We start from the raw sequence: 19,742 nt of genomic DNA on the forward strand, positions 1-19,742 counted from the left end.
TTACAGTATGTATATGCTGCAGCATTTATTGGCACGGCGTGGTAATAAACATTTGTATGTAACACAATATGTGTACTATCCCCTGACAGCTTAGGCCGTTGCTATTTCTTGTGGAAGAGAGCCCCCAAAGAATAACATCAAGGTCAGCAGTGATCACACTTTATATGTACCACTTGTACCATGTGTTATTCTATTGTTTGGTTATTTATGATGTATTGTGTATCTGCTGTGAAGACCCTCATACTGTTCCTCTTTTATCTCTTCTGGAAATCTATTAATAAGTAAACACTAATGTATCTAGAAATATAAAATGTAATATAATATAGAATTATATTATATAATAGTATATATATATATATATATATATATATTGTAGGAAAAATGAGCGGCACTCCAGAAGTAAAAGTGGTGAACCCTTTATTCACACCAGTGGTGCAACGTTTCGGCTCAGATCGCGAGCCTTCCTCAAGCAAAGAAACAACTCAAATGACAGTGATTATATAAGGGATACAAAACATGTGATCACAACTGAGTGGGTGTGTCCAACAATTCATGAGATACATAAAAGATGATTGAATACACATCATATTGATCAATATAACAAAAGTAGAAGGGCTGATCATCATTGGAGACAGTGATAAAAGTGAAATATAGAGCTATGCACGGATCAGGTACATAGACATAATCAAGTGATGTGCCAACATAAGATGTGAACATTGTACATAAATTTCTGGGGGAGGAGCAACGGAGTAATAGTGCAGAACATACCGATACAGTAAGGAGGCTCATGATGTGCCGTGGAGTCGGCGTTGTGTATGTCTTCCTGCGCAGGCGTGGCTATACACCAATAGCAGGCGCTCAGCTGACCAGAGATGCTGTGCGTCAGCACGATGCGCCGGCTGCCCCACATCATTGCGGACGTCATCCTGAAGGCACACGATGTGTGATCCTGTGCGCATGCTCAGTGGAGAATCGAGCTGAATGCGCCATCTTGGTTGTTGGAGAGCTGCCCATAAAGCCACACTTTGCGTATCACACCCAACCAGAGACAAGAACGGGCATAAGGGGTTGAACAAGGGCACTGGGGATCCCAATTATACAGGATACCCATATACCACCTCCTGGCAGTAAATCCATCGCAACTGCGGAAACCGCAGTATCTGCGAGGATAACGCCAGGTGTCTCTACCCCCCATCCTGCCCGAGAGGGATCTCCTCTGTATGGTTCACAGGTGCTGCAAAGGCGCGTGCAGACCAGCTCCCAATACCAAAAAAGGGGGATAATGATGGGGTGTCAAAAATACGGTGTCTGCCATGCCTGCCAGTAACAAAACCAAACAAAACATAAACATAAAATATAAATATCATGAAGTGAACCCCTTCCGTGGTATGCTGCATATACTCCGACCATATGTTCAAGACCCCATAGTGCAGAGTGAAAGTGATCTAGAAAAAAGAGAAAAGATATTAGAATGGGAGAATCATGAGTTGTATAACTCTCAACGTGTGTACACAATGATGCATGACAATATCAGGCAATGGCAAGAGGGCAAACCAACCTCACATAACATCCCCAAAGTTGTAATCAGCGTTCAGGCCCTTAGGCTTCAAGCTATCCAGCTTGTGGATCCAACTCAATTCTCTGCGTTTCAGTATCCTGGATCTATCCCCCCCTCGCCGAGGCTGGGGTATATGATCCAGGATCCAACACCTCAAGTCTCCTTCTTTGTGTTTAGCCTCAGTAAAGTGTTTCGCTAAAGGCAAATCCAGCCGTTTTTTGCGTATACTGAGGCGGTGATTGTTGAGGCGGGTCTTCAATTCAGTTGTTGTCTCACCCACATACAGTAACTTACATGGGCAAGACAACACATAGATGACATGATTAGAGTCACAGGTTAGATGAAATGAGATGGCATAGGATACACCGGTATTAGGGTGTATAAAATACCTCCCCTTGCGGATATACCTGCAATTGACGCAGTTTAGGCAGGGAAAACAGCCTAAGCCAGACTGGGTCAATTTGGTTTGCTTCAAAGATCCCCTGGGGCCAAGATCAGCCTTGACCAACTGATCACGTAAATTCCGTGATCGGCGGTATGATGACATTGGTGGACATGAGAACTCAGGGATATCTTTGAAGCATGTACCCAACAGTCCCCAATGTTTATTCAATATCCTATTTATTTTAGGACTGAGTTCAGTATATACTGAAACAAACGGAATCCTGGCCTTTTTCTGGACAGTATCTCGTTTGGTCAGTAATTCAGTCCTATCGAGCGTGCGTACTCTGTCCATGTGTTCGTTCAACAGTGGCTTCGGGTAACCCCTATCTTGAAACCTCACTGCCATGGAATTCAGAGTCGCATCAAGCTTGCTCTCATCAGAGACAACCCGTTTGGCGCGGAGAAATTGTGAGAAGGGTAGCGACCGGATCATTCTCCGAGGGTGTGAGCTGTTGTAACACAAGAACGTGTTGGTATCCGTAGGTTTTGTGTACAACTCGGTATGCAACACACCCTCGTTGAACACTACTCGTGTGTCCAAAAACTGGATCTCAGTGCGAGAATGAATGAGGGTGAACTGTAGATCAGGATCATGACTATTCAAAAAGTCATGAAACCCAACCAGGTCAGTCTCAGATCCTGTCCAAATGAGGAAGATGTCGTCGATATATCGCCACCACCTCAGCACATGGCTGAAGTGGTGGGATAGATAGACGACATCTTCCTCAAAGCACCGCATGAAAATATTTGCGTACGTGGGGGCCACGTGGGACCCCATGGCCACACCACGTTCTTGCAAATAAAACACGTCCCTGAAAAGAAAGTAATTATATTTTAGTACAATCTTCAGTAAGTCAATGATGAATTCAGAAGCTTGAGGAGTGTAAGCTGATGTCCTCAACATTTTCTCCACCGCCCTGAGGCCCCTATCATGTACAATTGACGTATATAATGAAGTGACGTCAAACGAAGCGAGTATCACTGAGGACACATGAGTTAACTCAACACTTTGTAATTTAACCAAAAATTCTGAAGTGTCTTGAATATAGGATGACCCCCCTATGGAGAATTCCCGCAAAGCTTTGTCTAGGAATATAGCTATGCCGCTGAAGATAGAATCAGAGCCCGAGACGATAGGTCGTCCCGGGGGATCGATGAGGGTCTTGTGAATCTTGGGCAGCACATAGATCACCGGAGTGACCGGATGTGCTACCTCAAGAAAATCACTAAGACCCCCATCGATGATACCAGCGGTCAGAGCCTCCCTAAGACAGCGGCGGATGATATCCGCTATCATGAACTTGGGGTCAGAATCTAAAATCCTATACACCTGTGGATCATTCAATTGACGCATGATTTCTTGTACATATTTGATGGTGTTCATCACCACGACCGCACCCCCCTTGTCAGCGGGTTTGAGAGTGAGGGTGGGGTCGGATCTGAGAGACTCCAAGGCTTCTATCTCAGTGGTAGTCAGATTGGGATATCTGAAATCAGGCTTCCCTTGAGAGGACAACCTGAGCTCAGAGATTCCCTGTCTCACAGCACTGATATAGGCATCAACAGACGGCTCATTGATAACCGGTACAAAATTACTTTTGGAGAATAAATTGAGAGAACCCAGGGTAAAATCACTCATCTGGGGTCTCATAATAGTATTCTTCTTGTGGAACCAGATCTTCAGTTTAATTCGCCGAAAAAAAGAGAATAGGTTAGATTCTATATCAAACCAATCAACTGGTGCGCTAGGACAGAAAGAAAATCCTTTGGACAGGACACTCACTTGAGTGGGAGTCAATTCCTTAGAGGATAGATTGACAACAGTCACTTCTTCTTTCCTGGAGCGGACTTCATTGCCATCGACCTGGTCTTGCTGCTGCGTGCTCCAACTGGCCCTCCTGTGTCTACGGCCACCTCTCCTAATGCGTCGCCGCGTCTCTCCGGTTGCTGTGGGCCCTTCTCTAAAAAAGACTGCTCCACACCAGAGAAGGATGCTTGTGTTGTCTTTCTCCGCCTCCTGTTGTCACGTTGTTGTAAGTTTGGTTGTCTATCGGTCTGCCAATTATAGATATGCCCTTTCTTATAGTCGTCTGCATCCCTGCACCATTTAACCCTTTTATTTTCCTCAGCATCAGTTTGAAAGGATTTCATATGTGAGGACGTATCCTCCATGTATTTGGTGAGGTCATCAGGAGATAAAAGGGACTGCAGACTGGCCTCAGTGTCACCCTTGTCACACTGCAGAGTAGATAACTCATGTTGCAAATATTCGATGTTAAGCAAAATAAAGTCTAGTGAATAACGATTTGATAAATGTTCAAACTTCTTGCAAAACACAGGATTATCAAAAAACAAATTTGGTCGAATATTTGATCGCATCCCTCTGGGAATCTTTTGTGTCCTATGGTATTCACCAAGCGTCATCATGTGAAGACGCAGAGAAATGATACGTTTGGAAAGGTTTTCATGCTGTATGTTCTGCACTATTACTCCGTTGCTCCTCCCCCAGAAATTTATGTACAATGTTCACATCTTATGTTGGCACATCACTTGATTATGTCTATGTACCTGATCCGTGCATAGCTCTATATTTCACTTTTATCACTGTCTCCAATGATGATCAGCCCTTCTACTTTTGTTATATTGATCAATATGATGTGTATTCAATCATCTTTTATGTATCTCATGAATTGTTGGACACACCCACTCAGTTGTGATCACATGTTTTGTATCCCTTATATAATCACTGTCATTTGAGTTGTTTCTTTGCTTGAGGAAGGCTCGCGATCTGAGCCGAAACGTTGCACCACTGGTGTGAATAAAGGGTTCACCACTTTTACTTCTGGAGTGCCGCTCATTTTTCCTACAATATTCATCAGGGAAGTCAGTCCATTCCCTTAGGGACGTGCACCCGTTTTCTCACTGGGGAGCCAGTGCCGCCATTTTTCTTCATTTATATTCTGGCCTATTGGCTGAGCACGGCCCACTTTTTACATTTTCTCGTTTATTTTACATTTTTTTCCCTCATGATGTCTACATCCGAACCTGCTACCACCAGTGGTTGTGTGTACACAACAGAAGATGCCGAACGTATCTTGCAGGGCATAGGGGGAGATACCACCTTCCTCAACACCCCATCTGTTAAAGAGCTGAAGCGCAAGTATGAAAACCTTTCCAAACGTATCATTTCTCTGCGTCTTCACATGATGACGCTTGGTGAATACCATAGGACACAAAAGATTCCCAGAGGGATGCGATCAAATATTCGACCAAATTTGTTTTTTGATAATCCTGTGTTTTGCAAGAAGTTTGAACATTTATCAAATCGTTATTCACTAGACTTTATTTTGCTTAACATCGAATATTTGCAACATGAGTTATCTACTCTGCAGTGTGACAAGGGTGACACTGAGGCCAGTCTGCAGTCCCTTTTATCTCCTGATGACCTCACCAAATACATGGAGGATACGTCCTCACATATGAAATCCTTTCAAACTGATGCGGAGGAAAATAAAAGGGTTAAATGGTGCAGGGATGCAGACGACTATAAGAAAGGGCATATGTATAATTGGCAGACCGATAGACAACCAAACTTACAACAACGTGACAACAGGAGGCGGAGAAAGACAACACAAGCATCCTTCTCTGGTGTGGAGCAGTCTTTTTTAGAGAAGGGCCCACAGCAACCGGAGAGACGCGGCGACGCATTAGGAGAGGTGGCCGTAGACACAGGAGGGCCAGTTGGAGCACGCAGCAGCAAGACCAGGTCGATGGCAATGAAGTCCGCTCCAGGAAAGAAGAAGTGACTGTTGTCAATCTATCCTCTAAGGAATTGACTCCCACTCAAGTGAGTGTCCTGTCCAAAGGATTTTCTTTCTGTCCTAGCGCACCAGTTGATTGGTTTGATATAGAATCTAACCTATTCTCTTTTTTTCGGCGAATTAAACTGAAGATCTGGTTCCACAAGAAGAATACTATTATGAGACCCCAGATGAGTGATTTTACCCTGGGTTCTCTCAATTTATTCTCCAAAAGTAATTTTGTACCGGTTATCAATGAGCCGTCTGTTGATGCCTATATCAGTGCTGTGAGACAGGGAATCTCTGAGCTCAGGTTGTCCTCTCAAGGGAAGCCTGATTTCAGATATCCCAATCTGACTACCACTGAGATAGAAGCCTTGGAGTCTCTCAGATCCGACCCCACCCTCACTCTCAAACCCGCTGACAAGGGGGGTGCGGTCGTGGTGATGGACACCATCAAATATGTACAAGAAATCATGCGTCAATTGAATGATCCACAGGTGTATAGGATTTTAGATTCTGACCCCAAGTTCATGATAGCGGATATCATCCGCCGCTGTCTTAGGGAGGCTCTGACCGCTGGTATCATCGATGGGGGTCTTAGTGATTTTCTTGAGGTAGCACATCCGGTCACTCCGGTGATCTATGTGCTGCCCAAGATTCACAAGACCCTCATCGATCCCCCGGGACGACCTATCGTCTCGGGCTCTGATTCTATCTTCAGCGGCATAGCTATATTCCTAGACAAAGCTTTGCGGGAATTCTCCATAGGGGGGTCATCCTATATTCAAGACACTTCTGAATTTTTGGTTAAATTACAAAGTGTTGAGTTAACTCATGTGTCCTCAGTGATACTCGCTTCGTTTGACGTCACTTCATTATATACGTCAATTGTACATGATAGGGGCCTCAGGGCGGTGGAGAAAATGTTGAGGACATCAGCTTACACTCCTCAAGCTTCTGAATTCATCATTGACTTACTGAAGATTGTACTAAAATATAATTACTTTCTTTTCAGGGACGTGTTTTATTTGCAAGAACGTGGTGTGGCCATGGGGTCCCACGTGGCCCCCACGTACGCAAATATTTTCATGCGGTGCTTTGAGGAAGATGTCGTCTATCTATCCCACCACTTCAGCCATGTGCTGAGGTGGTGGCGATATATCGACGACATCTTCCTCATTTGGACAGGATCTGAGACTGACCTGGTTGGGTTTCATGACTTTTTGAATAGTCATGATCCTGATCTACAGTTCACCCTCATTCATTCTCGCACTGAGATCCAGTTTTTGGACACACGAGTAGTGTTCAACGAGGGTGTGTTGCATACCGAGTTGTACACAAAACCTACGGATACCAACACGTTCTTGTGTTACAACAGCTCACACCCTCGGAGAATGATCCGGTCGCTACCCTTCTCACAATTTCTCCGCGCCAAACGGGTTGTCTCTGATGAGAGCAAGCTTGATGCGACTCTGAATTCCATGGCAGTGAGGTTTCAAGATAGGGGTTACCCGAAGCCACTGTTGAACGAACACATGGACAGAGTACGCACGCTCGATAGGACTGAATTACTGACCAAACGAGATACTGTCCAGAAAAAGGCCAGGATTCCGTTTGTTTCAGTATATACTGAACTCAGTCCTAAAATAAATAGGATATTGAATAAACATTGGGGACTGTTGGGTACATGCTTCAAAGATATCCCTGAGTTCTCATGTCCACCAATGTCATCATACCGCCGATCACGGAATTTACGTGATCAGTTGGTCAAGGCTGATCTTGGCCCCAGGGGATCTTTGAAGCAAACCAAATTGACCCAGTCTGGCTTAGGCTGTTTTCCCTGCCTAAACTGCGTCAATTGCAGGTATATCCACAAGGGGAGGTATTTTATACACCCTAATACCGGTGTATCCTATGCCATCTCATTTCATCTAACCTGTGACTCTAATCATGTCATCTATGTGTTGTCTTGCCCATGTAAGTTACTGTATGTGGGTGAGACAACAACTGAATTGAAGACCCGCCTCAACAATCACCGCCTCAGTATACGCAAAAAACGGCTGGATTTGCCTTTAGCGAAACACTTTACTGAGGCTAAACACAAAGAAGGAGACTTGAGGTGTTGGATCCTGGATCATATACCCCAGCCTCGGCGAGGGGGGGATAGATCCAGGATACTGAAACGCAGAGAATTGAGTTGGATCCACAAGCTGGATAGCTTGAAGCCTAAGGGCCTGAACGCTGATTACAACTTTGGGGATGTTATGTGAGGTTGGTTTGCCCTCTTGCCATTGCCTGATATTGTCATGCATCATTGTGTACACACGTTGAGAGTTATACAACTCATGATTCTCCCATTCTAATATCTTTTCTCTTTTTTCTAGATCACTTTCACTCTGCACTATGGGGTCTTGAACATATGGTCGGAGTATATGCAGCATACCACGGAAGGGGTTCACTTCATGATATTTATATTTTATGTTTATGTTTTGTTTGGTTTTGTTACTGGCAGGCATGGCAGACACCGTATTTTTGACACCCCATCATTATCCCCCTTTTTTGGTATTGGGAGCTGGTCTGCACGCGCCTTTGCAGCACCTGTGAACCATACAGAGGAGATCCCTCTCGGGCAGGATGGGGGGTAGAGACACCTGGCGTTATCCTCGCAGATACTGCGGTTTCCGCAGTTGCGATGGATTTACTGCCAGGAGGTGGTATATGGGTATCCTGTATAATTGGGATCCCCAGTGCCCTTGTTCAACCCCTTATGCCCGTTCTTGTCTCTGGTTGGGTGTGATACGCAAAGTGTGGCTTTATGGGCAGCTCTCCAACAACCAAGATGGCGCATTCAGCTCGATTCTCCACTGAGCATGCGCACAGGATCACACATCGTGTGCCTTCAGGATGACGTCCGCAATGATGTGGGGCAGCCGGCGCATCGTGCTGACGCACAGCATCTCTGGTCAGCTGAGCGCCTGCTATTGGTGTATAGCCACGCCTGCGCAGGAAGACATACACAACGCCGACTCCACGGCACATCATGAGCCTCCTTACTGTATCGGTATGTTCTGCACTATTACTCCGTTGCTCCTCCCCCAGAAATTTATGTACAATGTTCACATCTTATGTTGGCACATCACTTGATTATGTCTATGTAACTGATCCGTGCATAGCTCTATATTTCACTTTTATCACTGTCTCCAATGATGATCAGCCCTTCTACTTTTGTTATATTGATCAATATGATGTGTATTCAATCATCTTTTATGTATCTCATGAATTGTTGGACACACCCACTCAGTTGTGATCACATGTTTTGTATCCCTTATATAATCACTGTCATTTGAGTTGTTTCTTTGCTTGAGGAAGGCTCGCGATCTGAGCCGAAACGTTGCACCACTGGTGTGAATAAAGGGTTCACCACTTTTACTTCTGGAGTGCCGCTCATTTTTCCTACAATATTCATCAGGGAAGTCAGTCCATTCCCTTAGGGACGTGCACCCGTTTTCTCACTGGGGAGCCAGTGCCACCATTTTTCTTCATTTATATATATATATATATATATATATATTGTGGGGTTTCGCTCTGGTAGACAGGATTAGCGGACGCAGTATAGAGGCAACAAGTTCTTTGGATCAAACAGTTCAGTGTTTTATTCACATGTTAGGCAAGTGACAGAACAAGCAGTCATATTCAAACAGAAAGTCCCCTTGCGGTGTTGGTGTATTTCACACCATGCGGCAATTCTGCCTCAAAGAGTTCTTGTTCATAGCAGCACCAACCTGTTTTCACGCCAAACAGGTAGAAAGCCTTCATCCAGACACAATGCTCCCAGATCCCAATACAGAGACCTCGCTTCTGAGCCCAGCTGCCTATTTTATCACACTTTAGGTGTGCCAGGTGCTGCCAAAACCCGGATCGGCACTTAAAATCCGGTCTGGTATTTGACCTCACCTGGCTGTAAATCAGCCCAGCAGCACATGCTGGGAGGAGAATACCTTCCTTGCCAGACAAAACCTCTCACTGTGTCACTATATATATATATATATATATATATATATATATGTATATACACATACTAATGTTATATACATAAATCCATGTGGCAGTCCTCACACAGATAATCCCTAGAGTCGGGGCAGTGACAGGAGGGTGAAACCTTTCTACCTTTCTTCCCTTAGTACACAAGGTGATGTTGGGGCTCCTGTTTGATGGTAGTTCGGGTGCCCTTGGTGGTATGAGTTTGGTACGGGTGCAAGGCAGGAGGTGTAGGTGCTGTGACTGGCAAATGGTGCTAGAGTCAAGCACCAGTAATCAGGCCAGTTGAAGAAAATAGACACATTTTTCTTTACTAAAGTGCAGAATGGGAGTTATAGTATATTCAACAGTATCAAAACACAGTTCCAATCAATCCACAGTTCTTTGATAGCAATGTATGGATATAGGCCAAGATAGGGGTTGTAGCACTCTTTGTCTCCATCTTTCTCCCTCTCTGTATAATCTAAGGCTGGCAACAAGGTTCTTGCAAACTTGTCTACAATTCCAAGCTCAGAGGTACAGGATTAAGATAAGGCTGGCCAAACTGCATCCAAGTGTGAAAGGGTGTATTAGCAATGTCCCTCTCAATGCAGTAAAGTTTTTATCAGCCTTAAACAGCGAATACCTTATTGACTGACTCCAGTGCTCGGCCTTGTAGATTCCGGACCTTCTAGTTCTTTCTATCTGGAGTAAAGATGTCTCTCTTTATGCAAATTTCCCAGAGATGGGGATTCTCTGAGACTTAGGACTAGTCTTCTGAAGAGTGCGCACATGTATTTCCTATCTTTTCCTAAGCTAACACTAGACTGACACACGAAAACTAGGAGCAGACAGAGTTCAAACTCATAACCTCCTACAACGGCAAAGTCAGGATTTGGTAAGCCTGACCTATCCATACAAAACTATGTGGTTGCAATGCATCAGAACATTAAATAACAAAAACAATTTTGCAAGCACCCTATTCTGGGGTACTGCATATATATATGAATATTCACCTTCTCCATTTCCTTTTTGAAAGATGTAAAAACCTCATTGCTTTTCGTCAATGAGCTCTGGAACTCATCAAATCTCTCAGAGTATAGAGCAATCTGCCAGCAGAGAAAATGAGACTAATGAGCAGTGTATTGGCAAATGACACTTACTGCTGTGTTCATCTGATTCATTACGGCATAGTAATATAATAAATCATTGTAAACAAATCTAAAAATGCTCTAAGAATGTAACATTTTTCAGACTACATTGGAAAATTCCCCCTATTTAGCATTTTTTATCATCACATATGCTGTTCAGAAATCATAATTACGGTAACTTATCTGTTTAAAATTGTCACTAGACTTTACAAAGTATTCAGGGTTTATGCTTTCCTGCCAACGTAGAAGGGATTTTCCCACTTTGCGTATAGTTATAGCATACAATGGTATTCATTGTGCATGTAGCAATCAGAACAGTATGGCTACCATACAGAAATCCGTGCATAAAAATCCACAACTTTCAAAAAATCTGCACCTGCATATTTTCTGGTGGCTTTTTCTGCCACGTGTCAAGGCACCCTATAAGAACACAATCATGTGTATTACCCCGTTTGAATGTAGTGTCTTAGGCGCATGCGCATTGCGACTCCATTCAACCTTATGTGGCTTCCAGAGATAGATAAGCGCATGTACTTGGCTATGTTGGGAAGTCCTCTAGAGATGAATGTCACGCAGCATGCATGCCCACTTCTCCATTCAAACATGGGCCCCCATTCCAGTAATTTAACAATTGTTAGAATGGGACAAGTTTATATAAACAGATAACTGTTGGTTGAACACTTGTTCGCCTGACATCTATCTCCCACCATTCCCCATACACATGCATGTCCAATCATGCATATGTTGGGAATTCGAGAAGGGTGAAAGCCGCTGCTAGACATTTCTGGTGGGTAGATTATCTCCTCAAGAAAATACACATGTTCCCAAAAAAATTGTATCAGGGAAGAATCAAGAGGCCCCCCATACACAATAGATGGTCGGCTGATATTGCTATTGCTAAAATAGGTGGATTCAGCCAACATACATCAGGTTTAGTAACACCTGTCTTTTCTATACTCAACCATTATACAATTATAGCCATTAAACATTATAGTGATAATATATTGCAACCATTATTGAAATTATTGTATAGGTCCAGCTGCTCTTACAGCATCTCACAAAAATGAGTATACCCCTCATATATATGTAAATATTGTGTTAGATCTTTTCATGGGACAACACTGAAGATATGACACTTTGATACAATGTAGTCCATCTACAGTTTGCATAACAGTGTAAATTTGGTGTGCCCTCAAAATAACTCAACACACAGCCATGAATGTCTAAAACGCTGGCAACAAAAGTGAGTACACCCCTAAGTGAAAATTACCAAATTGAGCCCAAAGTGTCAATATTTTGTGTGGCCACCATTATTTTCCAGCACTTCCTTAACTTTCTTGGGCATGGAGTTCACTAGAGCTTCACAGGTTGCCACTGGAATCCTCTTCCACTCCACCATGACGACATCATGGAGCTGGTGGATGTTAGAGACCTTGAGCTCCTCCACCTTCTGTTTGAGGATGCCCCGTAGATGCTTAATAGGGTTTAGGTTTGGAGACATGCTTGGCCAGTCCAGCACTTTTACCCTCAGTTTCTTTAGCAAGCCAGTGGTCGCCTTGGAGGTGTGTTTGGAGTCGTTATCATGTTGGAATACTGTCCTGCGGCCCAGTTGCCGAAGGGAGGGGATTGTGCTCTCCTTCAGTATGTCACAGTACATGTTGGCATTCATGGATCCCTCAATGAGCTGTTGCTCCCCACAGCCGGCAGCACTCATGCAGTCCCAAACCATGACACTCCCACCACCATGCTTGACTGTAGGCAACACACACTTGTCTTTGTATTCCTCACCTGGTTGCAACCACACGTGCTTGACACTATCTGAGCCAAATAAGTTTATTTTGGTCTCATCAGACCACAGGACATGGTTTCAGGAATCCATGTCCTTAGTCTGCTTGTCTTCAGCAAACTGTTTGCAGACTTTCTTCTGCATCATCTTTAGAAGAGGCTTCCTTCTGGGGTGACAGCGATGCAGACAAATTTGATGCAGTGTGTGGTATACGGTCTGAGCAATGACAGGTTGACCCCCCACCCCTTTAACCCCTTTAACCTCAGCAACCATGCTGGCAGCAATCATACAACCTGTGGATATGACGCTGAGCATGTTTACTCAACTTCTGGTCGACCATGGTGAGGCCTGTTCTGAGTGTAACCTGTCTTTTTAAATCTCTGTATGGTCTTGGCAACTGTGCTGCACATCAGTTTCAGGGTGTTGGCAATCTTCTTATAGTCTAGGCTATCTTTAGGTAGAGCAACAATTCTTTTTTTCAGATCCTCAGAGAGTTCTTTGCCATGACGTGCCATGTTTAACTTCCAGTGAGCAGTATGAGAGAGTGTGAGAGTGATAACACCAAATTTAACATACCTGCTCCCCATTCACACCTAAGAGCTTGTAACACTAATAAGTCATATGACACCAGGGAGGAAAAATGATAATTGGGCGCACTTTTGTTGCCAGCGGTTTAGACATTAATTGCTGTGTGTTGAGTTATTTTGAGGGCACACCAAATTTACACTGTTATACAAGCTGTACACTGACTACTTTACATTGTATCAAAGGGTCATATCTTCAGTGTTGTCCCATGAAAAGATATAATAAAATATTTACAAAAATGTGAGGGGTGAATCCCGTCATCTGTCTGCTCATGTGTAGCTCTGATCTCCTGACCTCATAAACACTTATATAAGGCATATTCTTATCAGAAACTGACACCCTTCAAATAGACTGATTTTAACCCTGTATTACAGAAACAGCTGGTCATTTTTAATAAATACCTATTAAAAAAATTATTTGTAACCCTAAATGAGTAAAATGCAATCATAAAAAAATTCCCTGAAGGTGTCCATAGCCTTTAAACAGTAACTAAACTTTTAATCAAGTTTTTTTTTAATGTTCCAAATGCCCTAAAATAATTTTTCGAATATACTTAATTTATTGATTTTGAATTTTTACTAAAACTATTCCCCATTAAAGCCCTAATTTCCTGCATGCTTTAAATTCACTATTCTTTACATTGCTGACAGCTCAGAGGTGTACGTAGTACGGACTCTACACTTTAGGCTTTTTCCACCCGAATGTGTGCGCTCTGTGGTCGTGTTGCGGATCGCATTTGTGGATCGCAATACATGGGCACCGTTCCGTGTGCATTCCGCATCACGGATGCAGACCCATTCACTTCAATGGATCCGCAAACTCGGAGATGCAGAACGGAAGCACGGAACAGAACCCTACGGAAGCACTACGGAGTGCTTCCGTGGGGTTTTGTCCTGTACTTCCGTTCTGCAAAAAGATAGAACAAGTCCTATCTCTTTGCGGAACTGCCGGATCGTGGACCTATTAAAGTGAATGGGTCCGCGATTCGCTGCCCCACGGTGGGTGTTCGTGCATTGCGGCCTGCAGCACGACCACAGGGTGTACACGTTCGTGTGCAGGGGGCCTTAACAAGGACCTTACAGTGAGGTAGGACTATCTCCCAACCACCAAAGCGCTATCACCTTGAGAGCCAAGAAAAGGCTCTCATGCAAAAATGGTTTTACTTGATGAGGGTATAGCGCTTCAACTAGCAGATCAAATAGGTAAATAGACAGGAGGATGATTAGGGAAGAATCAAGAATTTCTGCTAAAAAGGTTAACATCATCCCTAAATGATGTAATATATTCATAGGTTCACATTAAATGCCAGAAATCTCCATCCTCTGTAGAACAGCCATAATATCTGCACTAGTAGAGCCTACCAATCCTAAACAATCTTACTGGTTTATATAACGCTAAACAAAGGTTAGTAACCAAGGTTCTTCATCTAGTCTGCACCATAAGCTGAGTAGAGGTCAAGTTGTCAACCTTTATTTTCTGAGTTTACCTGTGTTTTTAGTACAGTTTCCTGATCTTTTAACATGTTGGTCTGTAACTTCCATTCTGCAGCCTGGGTAAGCAACTGGAAAAGAAGAAATAATATAATTCAGTTGATGATCATTTATCCATTTATTTATGGTAGGACAATCCCTTAAAATACTAGCATCTCAAAGAAGCTTTGCCTTTCTTGTGAATTCAACCATTGTCCTGTTTTGAGGATGGAAAGTTTGACTATGTATGGTAAGATTAGTTGTAGAACCTTTCCTGGGTGCACTAAAGAAACACTGACATAATTGTTGTATGTGCAGCACACACATTATGGGGGTCATTTATTAAGACCGGTGTTTTAGACACCAGTCTTCATAACCCCTGTGCTCTGCCAGTAGATCCACCGAAGTTATGAAGAGGTGTTGGCCTCTACATAAGTTCACAGCATCCACCGCCGGTCTAATTGTAAGACAGCTTGTAAAACAGGCGTAGAAAATGATAAATGAGATGGGACTTTCAGGCCCTTCCCTACCCATGCCACATCATCTTTTTTAGGGAAAAAATATATAAAATATAATTTTGTAAATGACCCTCTATGTCTCTACGTAATGTCTTTTCTATGACAGAATTGCAAAAAAAAATATGTCATAGTCAATATTTCTTTTACACATTTATATAGTGCTACTATATTCCGCAGCACTTAACAGACATTAGCATCAAGCTGTCCTCAATGGGGCTCACAATCTAAGTTCCCTATCAGTATGTCTTTGTAGTTTAGGAGGAAACCCACGCAAAGACAGGGAGAACATACAAACTACATGCAGATGTTGTCCTTGGTCGGATTCAAACCTAGGACCTCAGTGCTGCTAGGCACCAGTGCTAACCACTGAGTCACTGTGCTGCCCACTAAAAAATATCATCATCTATTTTATGGTGACTTTATGTGGAGTTTGTGCTTGTCAAACTTTAAACATTATAGCCCTCCATTTCCAGCAATGTAAATTTTGCATACACAACATTCTAGCTAAAAGTTTTTTAATATGTTTCAAGAAATTGTCGACCTGCAACTTCTGAAGCTCCTCCCAGACTTGTTACTGTCTTGTAGGACATTTTCCCCATTGCCTTACATTGAAAACAGGGTTGTTTGGGAGACTCTGAAAATACTTGGGGCACCATGGGGAACTGGTGGAGGGGAAAGAGGGTTATACCATTGAATGTGGCAATCGATGGCGTTGGACGATCCAGAGCACCTGGCCAAAACCTGGGGCATATGCTTTGGTGCCTGGTGCTAGCAATGTCATTAGATAATTTGGTTGAGATTTACATATTGTGCTGGCCATCGAAGATAGGGCTCCTGCTCTGTCTCTCTTCGAATAGTTTTTATATAACTTTTATCCTTCAGACAGGCTCGGGCTGACCCACAAGTGAACAGGTGAATCCCCCAGTGGGCCCTTGAGCAAGGTGGGCCCCTAGTCCTTTACTCCCTGCACAAGTGGCACATGGCACAGTAGACTGACATAGACTATATACTGGATAACTTCTCAGCCAGTCTTTCTATATGTCCATATAAAATGTGGATAGTGTAGGATGGTAGTATATGCATGTAGCTAGAGACTAGTAAACTAATCGAGATTTATTTTAGGTCCGGTTTACTGATTTAAAAAAAAAATAATGTTTGGTTCGGACCTAAATCGAATCATGCCGAACCAAAGTTGCTCCAATTACCCTGAAAGTTGATATACAGTTGCAAGAAAAGGTATGTGAACCCTTTGGAATTATATGGATTTCTGCACAAATTGGTCATAAAATGTGATCTGATCTTCATCTAAGTCACAACAATACACAATCACAGTCTGCTTAAACTAATAACACACAAATAATTAAATGTTACCATGTTTTTTTATTGAACACACCATGTAAACATTCACAGTGCAGGTGGAAAAAGTATGTGAACCCCTAGACTAATGACATCTCCAAGAGCTAATTGGAGTGAGGTGTCAGCCAACTGGAGTCCAATCAATGAGATGAGATTGGAAGTGTTGGTTACAGCTGCCCTGCCCTATAAAAAACACACACCAGTTCTGGGTTTGCTTTTCACAAGAAGCATTGCCTGATGTGAATGACGCCTCGCACAAAAGAGCTCTCAGAAGACCCACGATTAAGAATTGTTGACTTGCATAAGGCTGGAAAGGGTTATACAAGTATCTCCAAAAGACTTGCTGTTCATCAGTCCATGGTAAGACAAATTGTCTATAAATGGAGAAAGTTCAGCATTGCTGCTACTCTCCCTAGGAGTGGCCATCCTGTAAAGATCACTGCAAGAGCACAGCGCAGACTGCTCAATGAGGTGAAGAAGACTCCTACAGTGTCAGCTAAAGACTTACAATAGTCTCTGGCATATGCTAACATCCCTGTTAGCGAATCTACGATACGTAAAACACTAAACAAGAATGGATTTCATGGGAGGATACCACAGAGGAAACCACTGCTGTCCAAAAAAACCATTGCTGCACGTTTACAGTTTGCACGAGAGCACCTGGATGTTCCACAGCTGTACTGGCAAAATATTCTGTGGACAGATGAAACCAAAGTTGAGTTGTTTGGAAGAAACACACAACTCTATGTGTGGAGAAAAAGAGGCACAGCACAACAATATCAAAACCTCATCCCAACTGTGAAGTATGGTGGTGGGGGCATCATGGTTTGGGGCTGCTTTGCTGCGTCCGGGCCTGGACGGATTTCTATCATCGATGGAAAAATGAATTCCCGAGTTTATCAAGACATTTTGCAGGAGAACTTAAGGCAATCTGTCCACCAGCTGAAGCTCAACAGAAGATGGATGTTGCAACAGGACAAGGACCCAAAGCATAGAAGTAAACCAACAACAGAATGGCTTAAACAGAAGAAAATACTGGAGTGGCCCAGTCAGAGTCCTGACCTCAACCCGATTGAGATGCTGTGGCATGACCTCAAGAAAGCAATTCACACCAGACATCCCAAAAATATTGCTGAACTGAAACAGTTCAGTAAAGAGGAATCGTCAAGAATTACTCCTGACCGTTGTGCATGTCTGATCTGCAACTACAGGAAACATTTGGTTGAAGTTATTAGTGCTTCTTATAGCAGACAACCGCGTCTCATGTCCGCAACCGGCAGTAATGCCGATCGCAGACATTTAACCCCTCAGTTCCCATGGTGCATCATGACCACGGCATCTGAGCGCGCTGAAAACTGAAACCGCGCACTTCCAGTTATGCTCCGGCTCCCCCGTGTGGTGATCGGAGGAGCCGGAGCTTGTGTGCAGCATCCCCTGTCTTTGTAAATGTCAGGAGGCTGCTTCATAGTATTTCCTATGGAGCCCATAGGAAAGTAGTAAAATCATTATATATTCCATTGCTAGTGCATTGGAGTCTATGGGTCTATCTAAGGATTGCATGTTAGAGTTCCCTATGGGAACTATAAAAAAGTGTAGAAAAAATAAAAGTTTTTAAAAATAAAAGAACTACATTTTTTTTTTAAATACACATCATGGGTGTCGTAATGTGCAAAAACGCCCATAGTATATAAATATAAAAATATATTCCCCAAAAGGCAAATAGCAAAACGGAAAAATGCGTCAAACGTTTTTGGTCGCTTCATTTTCTACAAAAATTTTTATTAAAAAGTGATCAAAAAGTCATACACACCCCATGGTATCAATTTAGTGTTCAGATCGCCCGCAAAAAATGAGCCCTCATACAGCTCCATACACAGAGTTATAGGGGTCAAAATATTGCAACAAAAAATAAAATGGTTTTTTTCCCACTTTTTAATTTTTTTTATCACTATCAAAACGCATACATATAAGGTATCGCCGGATTCGTATTGACTTGTGTTGGGCGAGCATGCCGGCAGAATACCGCGTGTGCTCGAGCGCGATGCTCGAGTCTCCTCCCTGCACGTTTGTTGCCTGCTAGTGATGAGCGGGAGGTGCCATATTCGATTTCGCGATATTTCGCGAATATTCGAATGAATATTCGTGTTATATTCGTCGAAATCGAATATTCGTAATTATTCCAATTATCGCGAATAATATACGAATTATTTTTTTTCGCGTATTGCGATTATTTATCTTGATAGTATAAGGCAACGTTCCTATGCTAATTGACTATGGCTAGGCTAATATGTGTATTTTACGAAATTTCGTGATTTGCTCTAACTTCGTCTCTTAGAATATTACGAATATTCTAAAAGACGAAGTTAGAGCAATATTACGAAATTTCGTAAAATACACATATAGATTGTAATTTAGCTAATATACTGCTATAATCCCTTTTTTTGCCTCTAATTTTTTTTTTGCCTCTTCTGAACTTAAGTTTTGTAAATTATGTACACTATTAAAAAATAATACTATAGCAGTATATTAGCTTAAATACAATCTATGTGTATTTTACGAAATTTCGTAATATTGCTCTAACTTCGTCTTTTAGAATATTCGTAATATTCTAAAAGACGAAGTTAGAGCAATATTAAGAACATTTGCAAAAGCCGAAATTGCGATGCGAGTAATATAATACGAAATAATCGCATGAAGATTTCAACTTAGCACTGCTATATTCCATATTCTAGCCTAATATGGAATATAGCTGTGCTAAGTTAGCACTGCTATATTCCATACTAGGCTAGAATATGGAATATAGCAGTGCTAAGTTGAAATCTTCATGCGATTATTTCGTATTATATTACTCGCATCGCAATTTCGGCTTTTGCAAATGTTCTTAATATTGCTCTAACTTCGTCTTTTAGAATATTACGAATATTCTAAAAGACGAAGTTAGAGCAATATTACGAAATTTCTAAAAGACGAAGTTAGAGCAATATTACGAAATTTCGTAAAATACACATAGATTGTATTTAAGCTAATATACTGCTATAGTAATATTTTTTAACAG

The 19,742-nt window shown here is 42.5% G+C and overlaps 1 protein-coding gene across 1 annotated transcript in view; it reads right to left on the reverse strand.

Annotated features, from left to right (window-relative positions):
- The window catches only part of TXLNB (taxilin beta), a 174,084-nt gene that overhangs the window by 8,216 nt on the left and 146,126 nt on the right, over positions 1-19,742 (reverse strand). The window contains 2 exon segments of the mRNA XM_044289952.1: positions 10,839-10,931; positions 14,831-14,905. Coding sequence (XP_044145887.1) covers positions 10,839-10,931; positions 14,831-14,905 — 168 coding nt within the window.

This window comes from Bufo gargarizans, chromosome 4 (assembly GCF_014858855.1).
Source record: "Bufo gargarizans isolate SCDJY-AF-19 chromosome 4, ASM1485885v1, whole genome shotgun sequence".
NCBI lineage: Eukaryota > Metazoa > Chordata > Amphibia > Anura > Bufonidae > Bufo > Bufo gargarizans.